This window comes from Lepidothrix coronata, unplaced genomic scaffold, assembly GCF_001604755.1.
Source record: "Lepidothrix coronata isolate B3197 unplaced genomic scaffold, Lepidothrix_coronata-1.0 Scaffold207, whole genome shotgun sequence".
NCBI classification, from domain to species: domain Eukaryota; kingdom Metazoa; phylum Chordata; class Aves; order Passeriformes; family Pipridae; genus Lepidothrix; species Lepidothrix coronata.
Window position 1 is genome coordinate 22,996 of NW_016690387.1, and position 21,075 is coordinate 44,070.

The following is a 21,075-nucleotide window of genomic DNA, read 5'->3' on the forward strand; positions in this document are numbered from 1 at the left end:
TGTCAAACAGTCACACAGGGAAGCTATGCCTTGGGCACAGATCATTTCTTACCACCAGCACCCGAGAACACATTGTAGCACGACAACTCAGATGCACTTCTGCTTTCTTTCTAATTTAATGTATCTATCTCTAACACCGAACTATTAATTATGTTATTTAACCTGGATACAGAGAGGCCTAAATAAACTGCATGTACTGTATGAAGCATCACACTTATTTGTAGATGCTTGCAAAGCTGACCTTCCGTAATTATACAGTTGCTAATTGATGTGAATTCTGAATTTGTGTACGTTTGTGGTTTTCCCTTCACTGAATTCATTTAACAAAGTAGATGAGTTCCCTCAGTTGAAGTCCATGACCAGTGTCAGACTATTTCCCTGTTCTGTTGCTGGATGCAGCAGCAGAAGATGAAGGTCGTCTAACTGGACCATGGATCATTAAGTAATTCCATTACTTGCTGTGTGACATTCCCAGCTGTACTGGTATTTGTTGCTGAGATATAAAACCATAGTCTCATTAATATGGTACAATTCATGCCGCAGTGTAGCACATTGTTAAACTAAAAAAACCCCCTGAAATCTGCCCCAAGCCCCATGGAACCAACATCAAAAGATCTTCACTGATTAGCTGTGGGGTAATGATCAGAATAATAAGTCTGTCCCCTTATCCTCACCCTCCAAATGAGATAATTTAGGGTTCAGTTTTTTCCTGCCCTGTGCATTTACAGTGCTATATCACTACATGATATTGATAGAGGAAACTGCCAAATCTGAACGTTTCCTTCACATCACTCTTTGTCAAGGTAGCTGGTAGCCTGGTGAATGCCATTGCAGTCTCTTGTGAATCACTTTGCCACACTTTGGCTTAGCTTTTGGCAAGATATAAGTGAACAAAGTTAAAACTTGGCTCTCTTATAGAGTGCTTTTCCAAAACACATTAACATCATCTCTCTCTGTCTCTCAGGTTCCTCCAGGTTTGCTTTAAATGCCCTTTTCATAAGTGGGAATCTTTTAAAGAATTCAGATCCTATTTGAGATAGTTCTAAGCCCATAATTTTGGTCTGCTGCATGTTACAGCTGAGGAAGCAGAACAAAAGATGCTCTTTCAAGCAGTGACATAATTTAAGCTAATTGGAGGCTACTTAAAATTTTCTTCCTGTTTTTAAGGGCCATTGACTTACCCTCCTGAGGAATGATGCGAAGAGTTACACTGAGACCTGCATCTTTAATTAGCTTCACAATATCTGCATGAGGCATGTTAATAATAGACTGGCCATTCACAGCTAAGATCCGGTCTCCAACTTTAAGTTTTGCACAGCGATCCGCAGGACTTCCATCAATTATCCGCCCGATTTTATGGGGCACAGCTAGACAAGAAACAGTCACAGTTAACGTATGCTGAAAAAAATGGTGATGTTCACAGGCAAAAGGAAATGAGTTCATTTGGAAGAAAGTTCAATATGAATTAAAAAACCGCAAGGATATAAATTCTTATGCGATGTCATTTGCATTAATGCTGTGTTTTTTCACTAAAAATTCAGAATCCAGCTGCGTATATATACATGGTACATATATATATATGAAGTCCAAAATAAGTTTATAGTTCAGCTATTTTGAAAACCTGGCACGTAACAAGATAATAAACAGATCAGGAGAACAGTAAGGCATTACAACAGGGGAAAGGGGATAAGTTTGCACAATAAGTAGTAGTCATAAATTGCCTCCCACCTCCTAGTTCACAGAATTTCTTTATTTGTATGTTGCAATAGAGGCACTACAGACATGATTTATTTTATATACAAATAGATGTAATTACTGAAAATGCCCAGGGTTCATGAAATTGTTCTCCTCCATTCAAATATGTTAACTGATAAATAGAAATAATACAGAAGATTTATTGAGATGTGCAGCTCTCTAACTAGATATGAATAATATATTAATAGAATTGAATTTTTGGATAACTATGAGTACACAGACATGTACTACATCACATCTCAGGCCCTTCTCAAAACATTATGGAACAACTTTGTTTCTCCTTTTGTTCTTCTCTGTGGTTCTCCACCTTTCTGTTTACTTCATCCATGCTCTTGTTCTGTCTTGTCCCTCATTTTCCATCGAATTTTCTAAATTTTCTTCTTGATTTTTCACCCAGTGTTTCTTTACTATTGTCCTCTGTTTTTAACTAAATGCATATGCTATGGCTGACTCTTTTCTCCAGGCTCTTTCTTTCTACTAGTCATAAATATGCTTATCACAATTAAATTTGACTATATATTCGATTAGTATCCTAGTGGTGTCTGAGCACCCCTCCCCAATCCCACATTTCAGCCTTGGCAAACTTAGCACAAAGCAATTCAGTCTCACTATCTATCTGCAACTGGTGTTTAAAAAGAGTTGTGTTTCATTTTTCAAAAATAATATATCCTTAAAATTTTATTATCTACAGAGAACTTGGAAAAGTGAAAGAAAAGATTTCAAACACTTTTTGGGAAATATGTAGGCTATCAATGCTCTTATAAACCAAAGCTCTAATCTAACAGGAGACGTGTTCAGAATACATTGCTGCAGAACAAATTTCTCAGCCCTCTGATAAACATTCTCTGAAGGTGAAGGTGACTAACGCAGATCGCACATCTCATATGAAGTCACAACACACATACCTCAAAGTGACCTTTGTTTCTAGTATGGATGCAAGTGTTTTTACAGTGTTAAAAATTAATTTTCTGAGAACTGAAAGTATAAGTGAACACTCTGAAGTGCAAGGCATAATCAAACTGCATGCTTCTTTACCACTATAGTTGAGACAAGAATATGAATTAAATCTTGGCTTTAGTAATACGGACACAATTAGTGTACTTCAGAAATGTCTTGTTGTTTAGGAAATAAGCACCTAACTTATGCCACAATGTCTAAATCTTTCTATGTTTTAAAATACACTAAATATGAGTAGACCCACTTTCTACAAAAATTGTTTATTTTTTGCCCTCAATGCAGATGTATAACTTACATGCATGTACATGAGTGAGTAAACAAGTAAAAGAGTAACCTGACACTGAAACAATTTATATTCACACAAAACCTTTTTCATCAAATCAATTCTTAAAGCATCACCAAGAGTCATTTAAACTAACACTAAAATGTACCTGATTCTGGTATATGTAAAAAAAGATCTGTCTGAAATTGTCATGTTTTTACTACATATCAGTGGAGATCTGAAAATGAGACTGTCTTATGTGAAAAAGTAGAAATTTAGTAGTAAGAAAGAACATGAAATATGCCATAGTCAAAATTTCTGTACTTGCCATTTCTACCCCTAAAGGTGTTTTTGCTAGACTAAATATTTGAGACATCATTTCAGTGGTGAGGGGTGTGGGAGGGTGGGGGGTGGGAAATCCTATTAATTTGCCAGAACAATTTCTGTTGGACTTCTTGTACCTGACAAATGAATAGAGCAGATGTCTGTATGTTTGAGATGTCTGCTAAAATCAAAGCTGGAGGTGGAAGAGCCATGAGAGTCTAATTCTGATTCAAATCCTGAAAAAAGGGAAGGGAGGGAGAAGAAGGAACTTTGTGTTCTTCTCTTCTTCCCTTTAAGCCTAACGGTCTTTACCTTCCCGATAAAGGTACCCACTCTAAATATTCATGTTATGAAAGGATCAACAGTAGGTGAACATCAAAACAAAGCTTGTGTCTGTCAAGGTACCTCAAGGTACCTCACTTGAGGATTCTACTGTATTTGAGGATTTAACGCTCCTCTTCTCAGGTTGTATTGGTGCCATGTGTTGTCATACAATCTTGCTGCAGAGTAGGGTGTAGAAAGTTTTTGCAGAAGGAATCTGAATCTCTAAATCTCTAAGGGATTCAAGGTGACACTGTTATACTCTATCAGGGTTTTATGTGCAAATCCAGTGACTTACTAACGGAACTCATAGCCATCCAGCAGAAACTGGTTTATGTCCATTTCTAGATAAAATGAAGAGAAACTCCTTCCCTCCCAAGTAATATCCTGAGGAGTTTCTGGTCTCTGCATCTCTTCCCAGTGGAACCCTGCCTGAGAATCCTCCTAAGCCACAATATCCTGACTGCCATGGTCCCTGCTGCTTTCTTGGGAAGGGAGGATTTATTTAAGGCTTTATTTATAAACATGAGTGCTTCTAAGGGATGCAGATTACATGATGTGCAGGTTGCTTCATAAAAAAAGACCACAATAGAATATATTGGGAAACTTAATTTTTAAGAGCCTTTGGTGGTGAAATACTTGCTTTGAAGGGATAAGAAGGAACTACTCTCATAGAAGATTAATTAGCTAAAAGCTAATAACAAAGGTAGAAATCAACTGTGAATTTTCACAATGGAGAAATTTTATCGTTCAGAATAGTCACATCTACAACAGGCATGGAAGAGCTGTAAAACCGTCAGTACCAAGTGGGTTCAGTGAAGTGGCAGACAAGATCTCATGAAAAGCAATGCAAGATGATGCACATAGGGAAAAAATAACCCTGCCTAAGCTTAAGCGGAGATGAGCCCTAAATTAATTATTATCACTCAAGAGACCTGGAAATGTATTCCTACTTCTCTATAAACACAAAATCAGTAAAACAGTCAATAGGTCTTAAAGAGTTAGAAAAACAATAACAAATGAAACAAATTATTGTTAGTTACTAGTGTACACCTAAAGTACTGCTGATAGTTTCAGTATCTTCATCTCAAAAATCATAGCAGTGAATTCACAAAGATTCAGAGAAAGGCAGCATGGCAGAAAGAAGCAGAAAAGAGCCTCTGCTTAAAGGAATGAGCCTGCTATGTCCATGAACTCCCTATCTACAGCTTGGGAGAGAGAAGGTGGGGCAACGTTCTGGAAGGCCAGAATGAAAGGCTTTAGAAAGGGATTAGACAAATTCACAGGGGTGGGCCCACTGCAGATTAAAACAGAAATTAATGGCTGTGAAAGCTGAGGAGATGTCTGGGGAAGGTGCTGTAGGCAATGTCCTCTCTGCCACTGGTCACAGCCAAGGGACAGTGCAGAGCTGCGTGGCTATTTGGTCTCTCCCAGGATGGCAGGTCTCTTCTTGGGAAGAAACCTCCCATGCCTGGCATTTAACTAGGGCTTTGTTGACACATTTTTTTTTCTTAAATAGCATCTTTGGTCCTTTATTTTATCTAAGCAGAGTATTTAATAATGTAATATAAAATAATGTAATGTAATGTAATAATTAAAGGAAGTCCCAGATAACTTGACTGGTGGTAAATAATTCCACTTGTCCTAAAAATTTTTAGAAACCTATTCATACCTCTTGTAAGAATTTGCCACAAGCTGTTCTCCAAAACATGTACATTTTGAACAGTGGCAGCATATGCCTGGATTAGACTTTGCAAAGAATTTGATCCACTTATTTCAAAACACTGAGTTGATTTAAAAGTAATCTCTGCATTCAGAAAGTGGATAAGATCTGTTTTCAGAAATTTACTGATAACTACGAATTAACATTTTTCTCTATATTTTTTTCTTTGATAAAAGTCACCCACTTTTCCTCTCCATGAGTGAAATTAATATCCTTCCCACACCTTCATGTCACAAAAAAGAAAAAGTAAATTCTGTGGTGTTACATCTGAGGGTCCATATGCTTGGGTCAGCTGTACACAAACCTAGAGCAGCTGCTGAATACAGATACTGCTTCTAACACTGTGTATCACAGAATCACAGAATGGTTGGGGTTGGAAGGGGCCTCTGGAGGTCACCTATTCCAGCCTCCCTGCTGAAGCAGGTTCACCCAGAGCAGGTTGTAAAGGATTGCATCCAGGTGGGTTTTGAATATCTCCAGAGAAGGACACTTCACAGCCTCCCTGGGGAGCCTCTTCCAGTGCATGGTTACCCTCAGAGGAAAGAAGATTTACAGAATGAACTTTGTTTTAGTTTGTGCCAATTGCCAATTGTCTGCTCCACCCTCTTGACACCTGCCCTTTAGATATTTGTATGCAAATATCTCCTCTCAGCCACCTCTTCTCAAGGCTGAACAGGCCCAGCTCCCTCAGCCTTTCCTCATAAGAGAGATACACCAATTCCCTAATCATCCTCCTAACCCTCCACTGGACCTCCTCCAGTAATTGCATGACTTTTTTGTACTGAGAAGCCTGGAACCGGACACAGTACTGCAGATGTGGCCTCACTAGGGCTGAGTAGAGGGGCAGGATCACGTCCCTCAACCTGCTGGTAATGCTCTTCCTAACACACCCCAAGATACCATTGGCCTTCTTGCCCCCGAGGGCACACTGCTGGCTCATGGGCAGATTGTTGTTCACCAGGACCCCCATCTCCTTCTCTGCAGAGCTGCTTTCCAGCAGGTCAGCACCCAGCCTGTACTGATGCCTGGGGTTATTCCTCCCCAGATGCAGGACCCTCCGTTTGCTTGTTCGAACTTCATTAAAGTTCCTCTCCACTCAACTCTCCAGACTGTCCAGGTCTGACTGAATGGCAGCACATCCTTCTAGTGGATCAGCCACTCCTCCTAATTTTGTAACATCAGCAAAGTTGCTGAGGGTACACTCAGTCCCTTCTTCCAGATCACTAAAAAATAGGTTAAACAAGACTGATATATCTATCAGCCTCCTGCTTTTTGCAAATGAAATTAATTTCTCCTCATTTGAAAGACCTAAAAAAAAGAGAAAGCACTAAAAGTTGCTGATTCTAAGATGATGCTATCAATAAATAATGCTTTTCTGATTTACATCAATAATTTTTATTAATAATTATTATTTTACATCTATTCGGTACTTTTAGACATAACTGGCGAGCCTGTATTTTGTAGAAAGCAACTTTCCTATTTTTTCCCCTCTATATAGTATCTAAATATCAAAAAGTATCAGTCAGAGGGGAAAAAATTGAACCTCTACTTTATTTATTAAACCCTCTGGCAGATAAATTTTTGCAATCTTTTCTAATATTAACAGATACAGATAGTAAACCAAGCAAATGAGCCTTCCTGAGCCAGTTGTACTTTTCAATGTTATACAGCTAATCAAATGAATATTTATTATATTCTCAACTCTCTATACGTGCAAGAGTTTTCATTCAATCAGCAAGTTCCAGCATATCAGATTTTAATAGGATGAATATATTTAATGTAAACATCTGTAATTTCATTGCTATTGAATAATCTAAAATTTGGAAAGCTTGAGTGTGGTGGACTTTTTATCAGGACTAAAAAATATTTTCCTGATATTGATGGGCTGTTTTATGTGGCGCTTATTTGGAAAATAGAATTCCGTGGCACACTGCAGAGTTACAGATGAAAATAATCCCTTTTGTTTATAAGGTTAATGAATCCATGAATTAAAACATCCCACTGTGTTCTAATATGGAGCATATTTGCTTGCATAGCAAAGGCATACAGATCTAGGTGGGAAGGATTGCACATATCTTAGAAAGCTGAAGATCTAAGAAAAAATTAATGTAACTTAGGTACTTTAATTCAGTCTTCTCATGAAAGCAAAATGGGCCTTGTGGAATCATTAGAAAAACCCTGAGTCTCTTGATGGGTTTCTGCTAAGAAAACTTGCAATGTTTGTTCTTTGAAAACATAAGAGCAGCACCTGTAGGTCCAAATGACTTATTCAGGAACATGCTGGAGGACAGAAATCATCTAGAGAAGGGAGTGAAGTGGTTAAGATCCTCCATGCTTTTTGTCCACAAAATATCAAATAGGCAATGGAGTATTTCATGCCTGCAAACTGCAGAAATGTATTTTGATGATATTAAAAATTTATTTCATTTCTTAGTTATTTCACTATGATTAACTGCTTATGTTGATTTGAAAAACTAAATCATGTAGCAATTTCTTTCTGCTCCAAGTTATACTATCAGTTTAACATGCTTAGAAAGTATGCTTTTATAACTGAAGAGGCAGAAGAACAGCTCAAACTTGAATATCAAAGCTACATAGAAATGAGAATCCAAAAGTTGCAAATATCTTCCATGGGGGACTCACACTGTGGGTGGGTTTTCACTGCTTATGCTCCAAAGATGTCCTAGGTGGGGTAGACAGACATCTTAATTTCCAATGCTTTGTTTTCTTTAGAATTTGTAGATGGGTCACAGAAAATTACGTCCCCAGGCACCATCTTACCTGGGAAAAGCATGGGAGAAATTGCTGCACAAATAACTTAGCTCACACAGTTATCATTGATCAATAAGCTGGGTTTTATAGTTCAAAGAAACTCTAGACTGAATGGGACTTATTTCAGAATGCTGTTTTCTGCAGTCAGCAGAGGCTTAGCTTGGATTTATGTTTTTCAGTTAAGACTGCATGTTTTCAGAAATGAAAGAAACTTTTTTCATTAGGCTCTGTTTCATCATGTTTTGAAAATCCAGCAGGCATTGGCATATGAAGTGTAGGGACAAATTAAAGCTACAATTCCTCTTTTGCTAAGCAGGAGGAAGATCATAAAAAGTATGAACAGTCATCTGCCTTTAATTTCTTGAAAATTGTTTATTGATTATACCCGTATTTTCAGTTTGTTTACACTTTCTAACTCTCCTAATTGACAGTACCTGCTACAGTAAAATCCTGGAAATATTGCCAATTTTCCAGTTCTACTGGAAGCTGCAAGTTAACTAGATCTGTTTACAACACGGTTTCTTTCTATGGAGACTAGGATGTTAAAAGATTTAGAGAATCACAAGTTCTTTTCCTAGATGAAGTTACATCCCAAACACATACAGTAAAAGTGGCAGGAAGATATGAAGTAGGCATGGGCAAATGTACTCCATAAAACTCTGGGACAAATTCATCTTGAAATCTCATTTTGGCTATTTCCATCACGATGCAACTGCTTTTCCATGGGATGTAGATACTGAATTTATCTTGATACTCTAAAAATATATCCCTAAATGTAATGCAAAGTGTAGATTAATTAATTAAATTTTAAGTATTTTAACTGTAATTTCTCCTATCTGGAAAAGGGACAAGAGCCATAGTACCCTTTAATGTTGGAAGGAGATGTGGGGGAAGGCACAATAATATATTTTAGAGGCAGTGGAAGTCAATTATTTCACTAGAAATAGGTCAGGAGCCTGGACAGGTGTATTTTCGTTTCTTAATCTCTTAGCACCCTAAGATCCTCTGCAGCAGGCAAAATGACTTGCTCCTGGATATACCACTCAAGGACAGTTCTTTATTTATCCACTTTATCTTCTTTTACTGATAAAAATTTGAAGCATGGCTGACCTTTTCTATGCCCCTGCTTTGCCCTGTGAAATCTCTGCATTCAATCCTTGTCGTTCATTTTCCATTCCTGATCTGCCCCACATTAGAACTGCAGTTCAGTGCAAGATAATCTCCCGCGCTGGATTAGAGAACGTCCCAAGCAAAAGCTTTGACAAAGGGGAAACAAAATTTCTGCCACTATCGACACAGGAAAATAAATGTGCCACAAGAATTGGATGTTTACAAAAGTACCAGTAAGTAAAAATGACATCCAGATCTAAGGGTTGGCTCCAAACTACCTAATATTTATTTATTAAAATGACAGCTACTACAGTGCTGCCCATCACAAAATGTGGAAAAATAGTCTGTTCTCTAATTATGGATGTAGTCTTTCCTCACTCTGTGTATCAATAGCAAAAAAAATTGCATTTAGTATTTTGAAAATTTCTGCAAGGCAAAGGCAGGCCTGTAAATCAACTGTAACAACAAACCCCTTGCAGAGAATGTGTGGGAGACTGAAATAGTTAATGGCTTAAATACTGTTAAAATCACTGAAGTACTTTTGTCCACCGTAGCAAATTGTGCAAAAAAGCAACTGCTCACCGAAGCCCACCCCTTCCTGAATACACCTACTAATTTGGACTGCGACAAGAACTTGAGATAAGATAAAGGTGGTACTATTGTCCAATTATGCTAGGAGAAGAATGTATCCATAAGTGTGAGAAACCGGAATCCTAATGGCTCAGACAATCAAGGTGCAAGCTGACGATGTGCAAAGCAAGGAAAGAGGTAAATCCTGCAAGGCAGGGTAGTGTTTCTCTGTCCTTAAACAAATGACTCAGCTGTGATACCTCTCCTCCAGGGAACTACCAGAACAATGAACATGTAGCCTGAAGACATTAATCTCTGCTGATGGGCCATAATGGACTCAACTGCGCTGATGGAACAGGCAGCTGTCTTAGAAGGTGTCAAAGACTCATGAAATGTTCTGTGATCCAGTATTACATCATTCATTGTAAAACTCCCCACCTCAGGGGAGGTACTGGAGGTGTTTCTACCTAGCCTAAGTATAATAAAAATCCCTGGGATTTTCCTTAGCACCATGGACTTCTTCACCCACCATACAGGTTTCTTCCCACATCACATGGGACTTCCTTTACCACCACAGGCTTCTTCCCTCAAGACACTCTGGAGCTTCTTCTGTCACCACACAGGCTTCTTTTCTCACCACCCAGGGCTTCCCTCAATGGATCCAGACTGCAATCATCACTTCAACAAGACGGGGACTCTCAACACCAAGAAGACCACAAGAAGAGGATCAGCAGGATGCCATTGGAAACCATGGAGTGGTGATTTTTTTCTACTTAATCTGTCTGTCACCCTCTTTCTCTCCCCCCCTCTTTTTTCCTATTTCTGTCTATCTCTCTCTACCTCACATTTACTGTTAAATAAAAATCTGTACTGTTGACTTTGGCATATGGTCTCATTTGCAACTTATTTTGGGCAGAGACATCTCTCTTTAATAATTTAATGAATTGGATCATAACAGCATGTCAAGAAAATGTTGACCAAGACCCTAAGCCTCTTGAAACAATAGTGACATCTTTTAATTCTGGGAGCTCCTGAGCCTTTCATGGTAAATGGAGTGTGAGCTTTTGTGTAAACCCTGGAGCTTTAAGTCAACTATAAAGCAGCAAACCAATGAACCTGCATCTCTGTAGCTAGTAGCAACTTTGTTGTAATGACTACTTCAATTTTAACAGTCCTTGAAGCACAAGCACCTAGTGACAAAAAGTGCACGCTCCTGTTCTCAGCAAGAGCTGTTGGAATTTGCTGGATTGTAAAACATAGTTTGTAAGTATGATTTCAAGAACAAGAAAAATACTTTCAGTGCATGATTAAGTCCCTTCTTGAGTAAAAGTGATGATGATACTTATACTTCCAAGACCTCAAGTCTTTTGCTTCTACAAGAAAGTAGAGAAGGGAGTAGAGTAATTGAAATAAACATTCTTAAATCAAAGGAACTCTTCTCCATACTTTGCCCTGAGGATGCTCCCAGTGAGACAACTTTTTAGGTTATGCTATTCCTAATAGTGTCTGGCACTACAAGATACTTCCTTTTCTGACCTATTTTGCCTATTTTGATTCTTTCAGAATTGCTTTGCAATTGCAACATTAACATTTCACTCCATTTGCCTACACAGCATCATTCTGTGCCATAGGGGGACACAGGAACTGTCAACAAGTGCACTGGCTCCAAAACCAGGAACACTGGAATAATGGCTATGCTCCTCTTAATAAAGCCAAAATTACATCATCCAAATTAAGTAAAGAAAATAACCTCTCTTACTTTACAAATAGTCAATGATTTTTAGACTGTTTTTATGACTGATGACAGATCATGTAATTTTCAGCATATTTTTCCTACTACAGTTTTGTAACAGAATTCACATAGAAAGGTTATTTTCTTCTCTGTTCTGTCACTGTCTACAGCAAATGTAATTTTTTTGTTCATTGCTGTTCTTGCAAACTTGGGATTTGGTGCTTTTTGGGATCACTGAAATTCAGTGCAGTTATTATTTGAATAAATTCACTTGTCACTTCCATAGCAGACTGTCATTTTCCTTTACTATTGGAGATGTCCAACTGAGCATCAACAATGACTACCTATGTAGTTGCTTGTGCAGAAAGTACTGTAAGAACATGTTGGAGGGTAAGGGGCAAAGCTGGATCTTGAACCTGGATCTGTAGTCTTCAGGAGAATATTCCAGTCACAGAATTTTTGGTTGCTTGAGCATTTTCTCTTTCTCTTCCTCTCCTCATTCCTTCTCCATCTCCCCAACCACAAACTCTATGAAATAATTTTCTTGAAAAATTCATGACTGAATTAACTGATTAATATGTATGTATCTCAATGTCCTCTATGGATTTTTTTTTTCCTTTCTGATCTTCTGCAAAAAACTTCCAGTTGGCTATTATATTCAATAAAGTGAAAACTCAGAGTCCCAAGAGGCTAATTATCTATGGTTTTGTTACAATATTAATTCTGGCAATCATGGAGTTTTAAAATTCAGCTGAGGTAACATGAAAAGCAACTCTTTTAATAACTGCATGATCATGAAATACTGCAAAGAAGTTTTCTGAGGTAATTTGCTATTGTGAGATAGGGTTTTCCCCGTACTCTCTTAGCTGGTTTTCAGTTATGAATTTAGAAGAGTAAAGTTTGTTGATTTTGTCAGATGCCAGCTTTGGGTGTCAGGTGTCAGGTGTCAGGTGCCAGCTTTCCTTCAAAACATGTTTTGAATACAGGGAAAGGACTGCATAAGGCTGCAACATGCAAAATTATAAATGTTCTTACTTCTCTTGGTTTTTCATCTGTGGTTAGCATTCACAGTTTCAGGCAGATTTGGTGGGGGATGCAGATGCCTCTCAACATGAAGCCTTTTTTGCTTCCTTCTTCCAGTGGGCTCAGCTCTCCGTTGGTTAAACGTCACTGGAAAGACCCAAAGGCCCCCCTGTGCCTGCAGCTGCCACTACCAAAGGGTTTGAGTCTTCTGTAAGTCCTATGTCACATCTGCCTGGGCTCTCCCTAGATCTATCCAGGACATTTCAAATGACACCAGATGCCTGTATTAAAGCAATAAAATTGACCCACAGCAAACACTACTTTTCTGAACAGAAAGCAAGCTATAATTATTAAGGGCAGATCTTGGAATCTGGATTCTACTGAGTATAGGGAGATACATCATCTCCCTGTACACAGTTGTAATTTTTACGGTCTCTATACTCCACCCGGTTAAAAAAATCAGCCTCTCTGCACCTGCATCTAACCAGTTTTCACGTTTTCTAGTTACTTCTTCAGTCCCCTAACTGGACAGCTGCTTTCATAGGGTTTGCTGTGATCTAAGCTTTTATTTCAACTTCCTGAAGTTCATCTAGATTTAGTAAAAAAAAAAACCCACCAAAACAAAAAAACTCAGTTGCACATGGGAGAATAATTTATTCATATAATCCTACTGGTTGCCCGCAGAGTTTCTTTGTGACATAGTAACAGAGAAAATCTACTTCGTGGGTAAATCCTGTATTACTCTGACTGCCAAAGGAGTGTGGGAAGCACAGTGCCCGAGAGGCAAAAATAACCTTTGGTTTTGCCCAAAATACAACAGACAAATAATGCCCCTGCAGCAACATTAAGAGTACCTTCCCTTTTAATCTATGCAGTGATAAATTATTAGCAGATAGGTTTAAATTAATTTATTTCTTTTTATTTGGGGCAAACTTGGAAAAGTATAAATTGAACAGCATGATTTACTTACTTATTGTGGACCCAGATTCGGGCCTGTTCAGGGAACTGATGATAACAAAGCCAAAGCCCTCATTCTCCTTGCGGTGGATCACCACGTCGCTGGTTTGCAGGCTGTGAGACGCGAAGCCCTCGGGGGGAGTAGCATTGCTGCTGGAGGCAGCGTGATTACTGTTCGCGTAAGTCATGTAGTCACTTCTTGGAGAACTGTGGTGCGTAGACACCGAGCCTGGGCTTCTGCCATTCTCTGGGCAGGGTTCTCCTACAACATAAATCACACTAGTGTCACAGTCTGACTTGCTCAGTGGCTTTGTGACTTACAGTACATTTGCTAATGCAACATGAATACAGTTGACTGTCTAGAGCCCAGACTACTGCAAGTATTAAACTAGGAGCTGTAATAGATGCAGAGAGACAGGAATCCACACAATTATGCAGAACGTTCAAGGGTAATCAGATAAAGCAAGCATGAACCCTCACTGCTAAGCTAGCCAGAAGAGGGGAAAGTAAAGTGAGAAACAGTGTCTGTCTGGATTGCAAAAACATTAGCAAGCACTATTCCCTTATCTGCTGCTTGATCTTTCATCAAGAGGAAAATGTGACTCTCTAATTCAATATAAAATTATTTGTGTTTGGATTACAGGAATTTAAGCAGGGAGCTAACACAGAGTAATTAGGATTAGCTGCATTATGTTTTTCTTACAAGCTGATTAGTATGCTCAAAAGATGTTCATGGAACAGAGTAGTTATACAATGAAAAATAATCACAAGTAGTTTTTCTGTGGGTGTCATGGCAGAAGCAGTGGTCATTTAAAGAGTTTGAGGACGCTCTTGTCTGGGAAGTTCAAAAGGGCAGAAGTGAAAATGGAGTTCATCCACACCTCGATATTGCTTTATAGTAACAAAAACAGAGAACCAGCTAAAACTTTTGGGATTACACATTTTTTAGTCCAAGCATTTTGGCAATTGAAAACAGAAAAGTTACTTCTCCAGATGGGAAAAAAGATTTATATTCCTTGCAGATCTAAGTTGTTTACACAAATCAGCATTTATTGACAGTTTTAATACAGAACTTTCAGATAAATGTAAGTAACATGTTTTCTGTTCTGAGCAACAAGAGTGGCAGAGTCATTTTACTGAACATGTGAGGAGCTGATGCATACACACATACAACCTAGGTAGAGCGTTTGCAAATTAGACCTTCAGTGTGTATACATTAATAAAATAAACATCATCCAAGGACAAGCTGTTGTTTTCTCAGTCAGGTGTGTCCTTTAGCGGTCCTTCTGCAACTATGAAATAAAGTAATTAGAGAGTATAAAGAGGAAGAAAAACAAACAATTATTATACTCCTGCTTTGGAACTGAAAATCTCCAAAAGTTATTGAACCAAATCTGCAACTAAATGCCATAGTCAGTGACAAGAGAGATCTCATTTTCTGGCTGTCACATTTCAGAATGCTGAATATTGTTTATGTCAGTAGGGCTGCAACAAAAAGAAAATTATGTTATTCTGTAGAATGACCAAAGGCTGGTTTGGCCATAAAAGAATGCAACTGAATGCCATTAAATATAGGAAAAGAAAGATAAAGGAGGAAAAGTTTATATGGCTATTTGACTGTCAGCTATGCAATAGACATTCATCAGAAAAACTACGTTTTGCTTCTGGTTGTGAAAAAATGGTATTTTAATCCACATTGTTCCAAATACCACATTTTCCTAATCAAATTGTTTTCCAGAGCTTGTGAACTGTGATTTTCTGTTCCAGATCTGTGTAAGTGTATGTGAAAAATGGTGATTCCAGGTGAGGGCTAATATATGTATATCAACTATAGACAGGTAAGGAAACCCCCAGGCCCCTCTGTTGTATACATTCACACTAGTGAGAAATTCCCATGAAATTAATTGGCTTGATGTATTAGTATAGCGTTTTGCAGTCACGCCCAACATTAGTCGTTTTAAAATTTTTTCACAAAGCTTATGTTATAACACAACACATTAAAATCTTGTTCAGCTCCTGCAATGCTTAAATATTAATGAGTTACACACCATATTCCTTCGTGTGGCACTCTGAAGGCCCAAGAACAACTTCAGGTGTTTTACCAGCTTGCCTCATCCTCTGTGCCGGGAGACCAGGCTGGCTAGCAGACCCTTTAATACTTAACAAGCAGCAGCAAAGGCTGGCATCCACTCCGTGCTAACCCTCTTGCTAATTTTGCCTGCATTCTGTACAGCTGGCTGACCCGGGAAAGGCGCTAAAGGCAAGGACTCGGCAGATTACCTTGGTTATTGGCCATTTTCCTCGCGCTGGGGGAGCTGCGAGGGGGCGTCGCGCCGGGTGCAGGGGGAGTTTTCTGGCTGGAGGACTCTGGAGTCAGTAACAGAAGAAAGTCAGTCCCGCGAGAGCGTGGCTGTCAGGGAGCTGCGGTGCCGCAGTGGGAGGGGGACTGAGAACACGAAGGTGAGTGGGAGGGCGGTTTTTTGGCAGGGGAGCGAAGGGGAATGGTGCAGGCAGCGACAGTGGATCTAGGGCATGGGGAGGCATAAGACAGGACAGGCTGAGAATGTGGGTTTGCTCATTTCTGGTGCCTCAGTGAAGTGTACTCACCACAAATGTTTTAAAAGTTCTTAAATAAACTTCTCGAGTAAGCGAAGGTTGCAATGAAACGGCATTAAATTCTCCCATCAAAGCTTTAATAGATGCTGCCACACATTCCTCCAGGTTCTGATGTTTGAGACCAAACTAGTCTAAACATCTAATTTACTACAAATACTTCATATTGTTTTAGGTTCATTTTCTGAATGTGTCTCCTCGATGAGAGAATCTGGCCCTGTTCCTAGGAGCCACTTGTGCCCTACAGAAGGTTTTCAGCCAACTTGTGTTGCAGTTCGGGGGGAAATTCCAGATGACATAAGTGAGACCAGAAATGGGCTTTTAACATACACAAGAGTGAAATGGGTTCCTGCCCTGAACAGTTAATAGTCTTTGAGTCTCTCTGATTGCTTATTGACACAGTCAGCTCAAATGGCTTTAACTTCGGTGAACGATTAGTCCCAAAAGTGGACAAGAGGAGACAGTACAGACCAAGACAGCATGGAACAAATCCAGAGCACTCATGATCACCACACCAGGGTTGCCAATACTGTTTCCACTTCTGAAGGAAACAACACTCAGCTGTAGTATTTTTGTCACAGAAACAAGGGACACATTTACAATTATTCTTTCCTCAAAATGACACCAACATTCACTTTTATTTCCTCTGTTTTTTAAGAACAGCACCTGTTTGTGCTGCTAGCATTGGGATCTGTTTTCCATTTCACCTTTCCCAGCCTTCACTCACCCGTGGGTAGCACCTTTCTCCTCACAGTAAGGTTCACTTGCCCGTTTCGGGCAGCGTTATGCATAAGATCAATCACATATCGGTGGGTTTTGCCGGCCACTGGAATCCCATCTACATACACCAGCTCATCACCAGGATGGAGACGACCATCTCGGTCTGCTGAGCCCATGGCAATTACTGCTCCGATGAGAATCTAGGCAGCAAAGAAACAAAATCCTGTCATTTATACACTGAGCCTCCAACTTACATGAACGTTGCTTTGATTTTCCCTTTCTTCCAAAATTAGGCTGGCGATTTAGTGCAGGTGAAGAGATCTGTGTGTCTGAGAGCTCTGCTTCCTTGCCTTTGGTAAGAAGGTGTTTCCTACCTGCATAGGAGTGACACACCTGAGAATCCCAATCTAAGGAAAATCTACTTGATACCTTCAAATCAAGAAAATCTATCTCTAAGGACTGTGGAGTTATAGACTACATTATGCAGAAGATCTAAACATTAATTCCATGTAAGGATCCTTTTGACTTAAAATTAGTGAGTCTACATATTTCTTATCAAAGGTTCTTCACTGCTGTGTGATTTAAACACCTGAAATTAAGCACCTGAGATCATTAGTGGAAGTGACCCCACTACACAGAGTTTGCTTTCAGACTCTTTAGGAGAAAAGAAGTGCTATATTAAAATGTTGTTACTTAGAATGAATAATTGCTTAGGTAGTGACTGATTAACAAAATGGAAAAAAGAGGAAAAATGTCAGCTTGCTCTGGGCAGACTTTGTTTTTCCAAATCAACATTTAAATGTAATTTGTATGGGACGTATAAACTAGTAAAAACCTGTCCAAAAACTTTTAACAATTTTCTCCATTTTATATACATATAATTTCACATAATTTATTAGAAGAAGACATATATATTTTCCCTGTGGAATAACTGGTAGAACAGTTGAGCTTGATTCAAACAAAACCTGCTTTCTTTGAAAGAATATTAAAGCATTCAGAGAGTGTTCCGAGTTTTCCTTTCTCTTTTTCACTGTGAGAGTGAGCATAGAATGATGGATATGACATGCCGTGTGACAATCCACTTTAAATAAGAAAAGAAAAAAGCTATCAAGCACTGCTTTTCATGATGAACTGCAAAGGCTAGATGTGCTAGTCACACAGGTGCTCCTGTGGGTTTTTTTGTGGTCTTAGTTGCACAGTTGCAAATATCCCAGCAGAGTGTTTAAATGAAAACCTATGTGGAGCCTGGAGAATTTCCCCCAATTTTTAGCCTCCCTTTGGCTTACTTTTACTTTCAAAACTTAGCAAAGAGAGAACATGATGCAGCATTTTCCTGATTTCTGGTGTTTCTGGGATCCTGTTAAGCAGCGCCAGGCTGAGTGGCCACAGAGACTGTTTCAGATTCTCCATTCTGTTCTTCAAATAGTGAAAGAATATACCTCAAAGCTCTGGCAAAATCCAACTATGAAATATGTATTTATGCTCCTTTACTGGACAGGAAAAAAAGCTCTCCAAGGCTATGTTTAGCTAGATGTCCAGAGAGTATTCTCAAAATCTTTCCAGTTGGGAAAGATTTTTCTTTTCCTAGTTCTCTTGCAAAAAGATGGGTGATAGCCCTCTGCAGCTTGTAAGATTACAGGGAGAGTCTTCTTCCTTTGGTTTTATTGAGCTCTTTAAGTTTTTTTGTGATTGTCTGCCAAAATATTGAACAATTTGTGCATATTTAACCTTTGGAGAAACACAAATGCAAATCACAGCACGTTAGGTCACCAGTATCCACAGCAAAGTGCAAAAACTCCTTCTAATTTTGACTAATTAATTATTGCTGATATTTCACATGTCCACCTGGGAATGTGACTGTGTTACTCATTTCAGTGGTGGACTCCTAACCTAAGTAGCAGGGTCCAACTTTGAACACTTCAGGTGTGTTTGTCAAGATGAGGGCCATCATATCTGTTACTTGTATATTTAATAGCAAGAATAGCTTAATATTTCTACTTTTTCATTTTCTGTGTCTGAACTTGTTTCTTATCCAGCATCTGCTCTCATTTCATGGATGAGTAGTTGCCATAATACTTATCAATTCTACATGCAAAACACAAATTGGAAAAATATATATCAGGATTATATTACCTCTGTAATGCAGTTTCATACTGGCATGAGATTGCTTTGAATGTGTGAGGAAAAGGATGACGACATGTAAGCGATAAAGATTTTGTTGGAGAGAAAAAGGAAAGTTTCTCCTATCGTTTGAGATTAAACATGAGAAATACTGGAATTAGGAAGACTGTGGCAGAGCACAATCTGCAATTGAAGCCTGGTTCTATTAACTGATACATGTTAATTTGTTTTGACATTGGCTTTCTTTGTGATTCTTGGTAATTATTTGATTTTGTGTTTCAGTTTCTCTGAGTATGACACAGTAGCTTCACAGGCATATAGTAAAATTAAGTAGATACAGATAAAAGGTGTGATTCACTTAATTTTAATGTCTCTAATGTCTAAATAAAGCTATTCATCTGAACTCTGCCCAATCACTGCTAAAATAGGACTTCCCATGCATTATACCAACATTTTGCTCAATGGACATCTGTTATGTCTTAGAAGTGTCTGTATCCTGGCACTGATAATGCAAAGAATGTAAACATGCATCTTGCAGACATTTTTGAGAAGAATTGCAGTCCATCTGTGTTGAAAAGGTAAACTCTTAGTAAAATTATGTACATGTTCCTGTGATTTTGAGTTTGAGCTGAACAAATGTATCCAAAATACATCTCCCTTTTGAGACAGCAATTTTCAACATCAGGAAAGTTCCAATTTATGTGTATTTGCAATGTTTCAGTGACACTATAATTAACTGTAACAGAGCCAGATTATCTCTAAATCCTCAAGTTACTGGGAGATATGATAAATACCTATGGCGATATGAGTAGATTTGAGAGGTGATTGGAACTGGCACAACCCACACTCTTGAGATTTGAAATTTCTCAATTTAAGTATTTCCTTTCAAAAGCATCTTTATGCTTACAAATACGGAAAGTGGAATATTTCAGCAGCACTTTATTCTTCTAAGGAGCCATGTAGATGATACAACTAGAATGAAACTAAGCTACAGTCCCTCTATAGTGCCAGTATTATCCTTCTAAAAAAACTTATTTGGATTCTGCTTCTTTGAAAAAGTTATTGCCTTATGCTGAAGAACCCATATTCCTTTTTAGAAATCAAACCACAAAGACAAAAGCTTCCTTTTGTTCTGTATTACCTGACTGCACAGCAGGAGACCTGAAACAAAAATTTCAAAGTGTCTCAGTTCTTGTTTCATAGGAAAAGCAGGGGTTTGGAGACTGCCTCTCCTTCTCTGGAGGTGAAAGAAATTGGAGGCTGCAGGCGGGCTGTCCATGGGGGAGCAGGGAAGCAGTGGAGGGGAGAAAACAGTTAAGAAGTCTTGTACTTTGAATACAAAATAGAGGGACACTAAAAAAAAGAGAAGAGCGTATCTGTGTTCTTTATTGGTGATGTATTTGATCAGTGAAAACAAATAGGTGGGCAACAATGAGGGAGTGAGAACTGAGAAATTCAGCACTGCAACACAGTTCTGAGGAGGTGCCTTTTTACCTTAGGATCCTCAGCCTCCAGTTAGGATCTTATTAACTCTTGAGGACTTTAAGACGGTTTGTGGGGAGACATAAATCCCATTGGACTGAAAAATCTGGGAAAAAAATGTTTTTATATTTTCAAGCATTGAAATAGAGATATTAACCTTGAGACTAAGCATGGGCTGGGAGCAATTGTTCAATAGGACAGTGAAGCGTCTTAGAGGGTGGTTCACAGAAGGCAGCATTTTTGGTCCTGCTTTCCAAAAACAACAAGGTACTTATCTCTGCACTTGGTATCCAGTTATGACTCTTTGATTTTGGACAGCAAAGTCAGGTCAGTCCTTTGTTGAAAAGACACTAGAAAGACCTTTTTCCTCTGTAACAGTTCAGTGCATAATGCAGGTAGCTGTGGGGCAAAGGGCTTGTTTCAAAATTCCTTTTCTACCTGGACTGCTGAGCAGAGACTCAAGTCTCTCACAACTCTGGCATGTATTCATAACTATCAGTATATCGAGTATTCTATATGAGTTTTTTCTCAGTTCTTTAGGTTGAAATTATTCAATTTTATATAAATCATCTTTTAAATAAGGCATTTGAACTGCACTTTTTCCCATGAGATTGTTATAAACCTCCAATTTGC

At 38.7% G+C, this 21,075-nt stretch overlaps 1 protein-coding gene across 1 annotated transcript in view; it reads right to left on the bottom strand.

Annotated features, from left to right (window-relative positions):
* The window catches only part of LOC108506145 (membrane-associated guanylate kinase, WW and PDZ domain-containing protein 2), a 701,232-nt gene that overhangs the window by 21,759 nt on the left and 658,398 nt on the right, over nucleotides 1-21,075 (bottom strand). The window contains exons 15-18 of the mRNA XM_017832824.1: nucleotides 16,847-17,039; nucleotides 15,787-15,873; nucleotides 13,520-13,768; nucleotides 1,182-1,367 (exon numbers count right to left, since the gene is read on the bottom strand). Coding sequence (XP_017688313.1) covers nucleotides 1,182-1,367; nucleotides 13,520-13,768; nucleotides 15,787-15,873; nucleotides 16,847-17,039 — 715 coding nt within the window. The remainder of the gene's footprint in view (nucleotides 1-1,181; nucleotides 1,368-13,519; nucleotides 13,769-15,786; nucleotides 15,874-16,846; nucleotides 17,040-21,075) is intronic.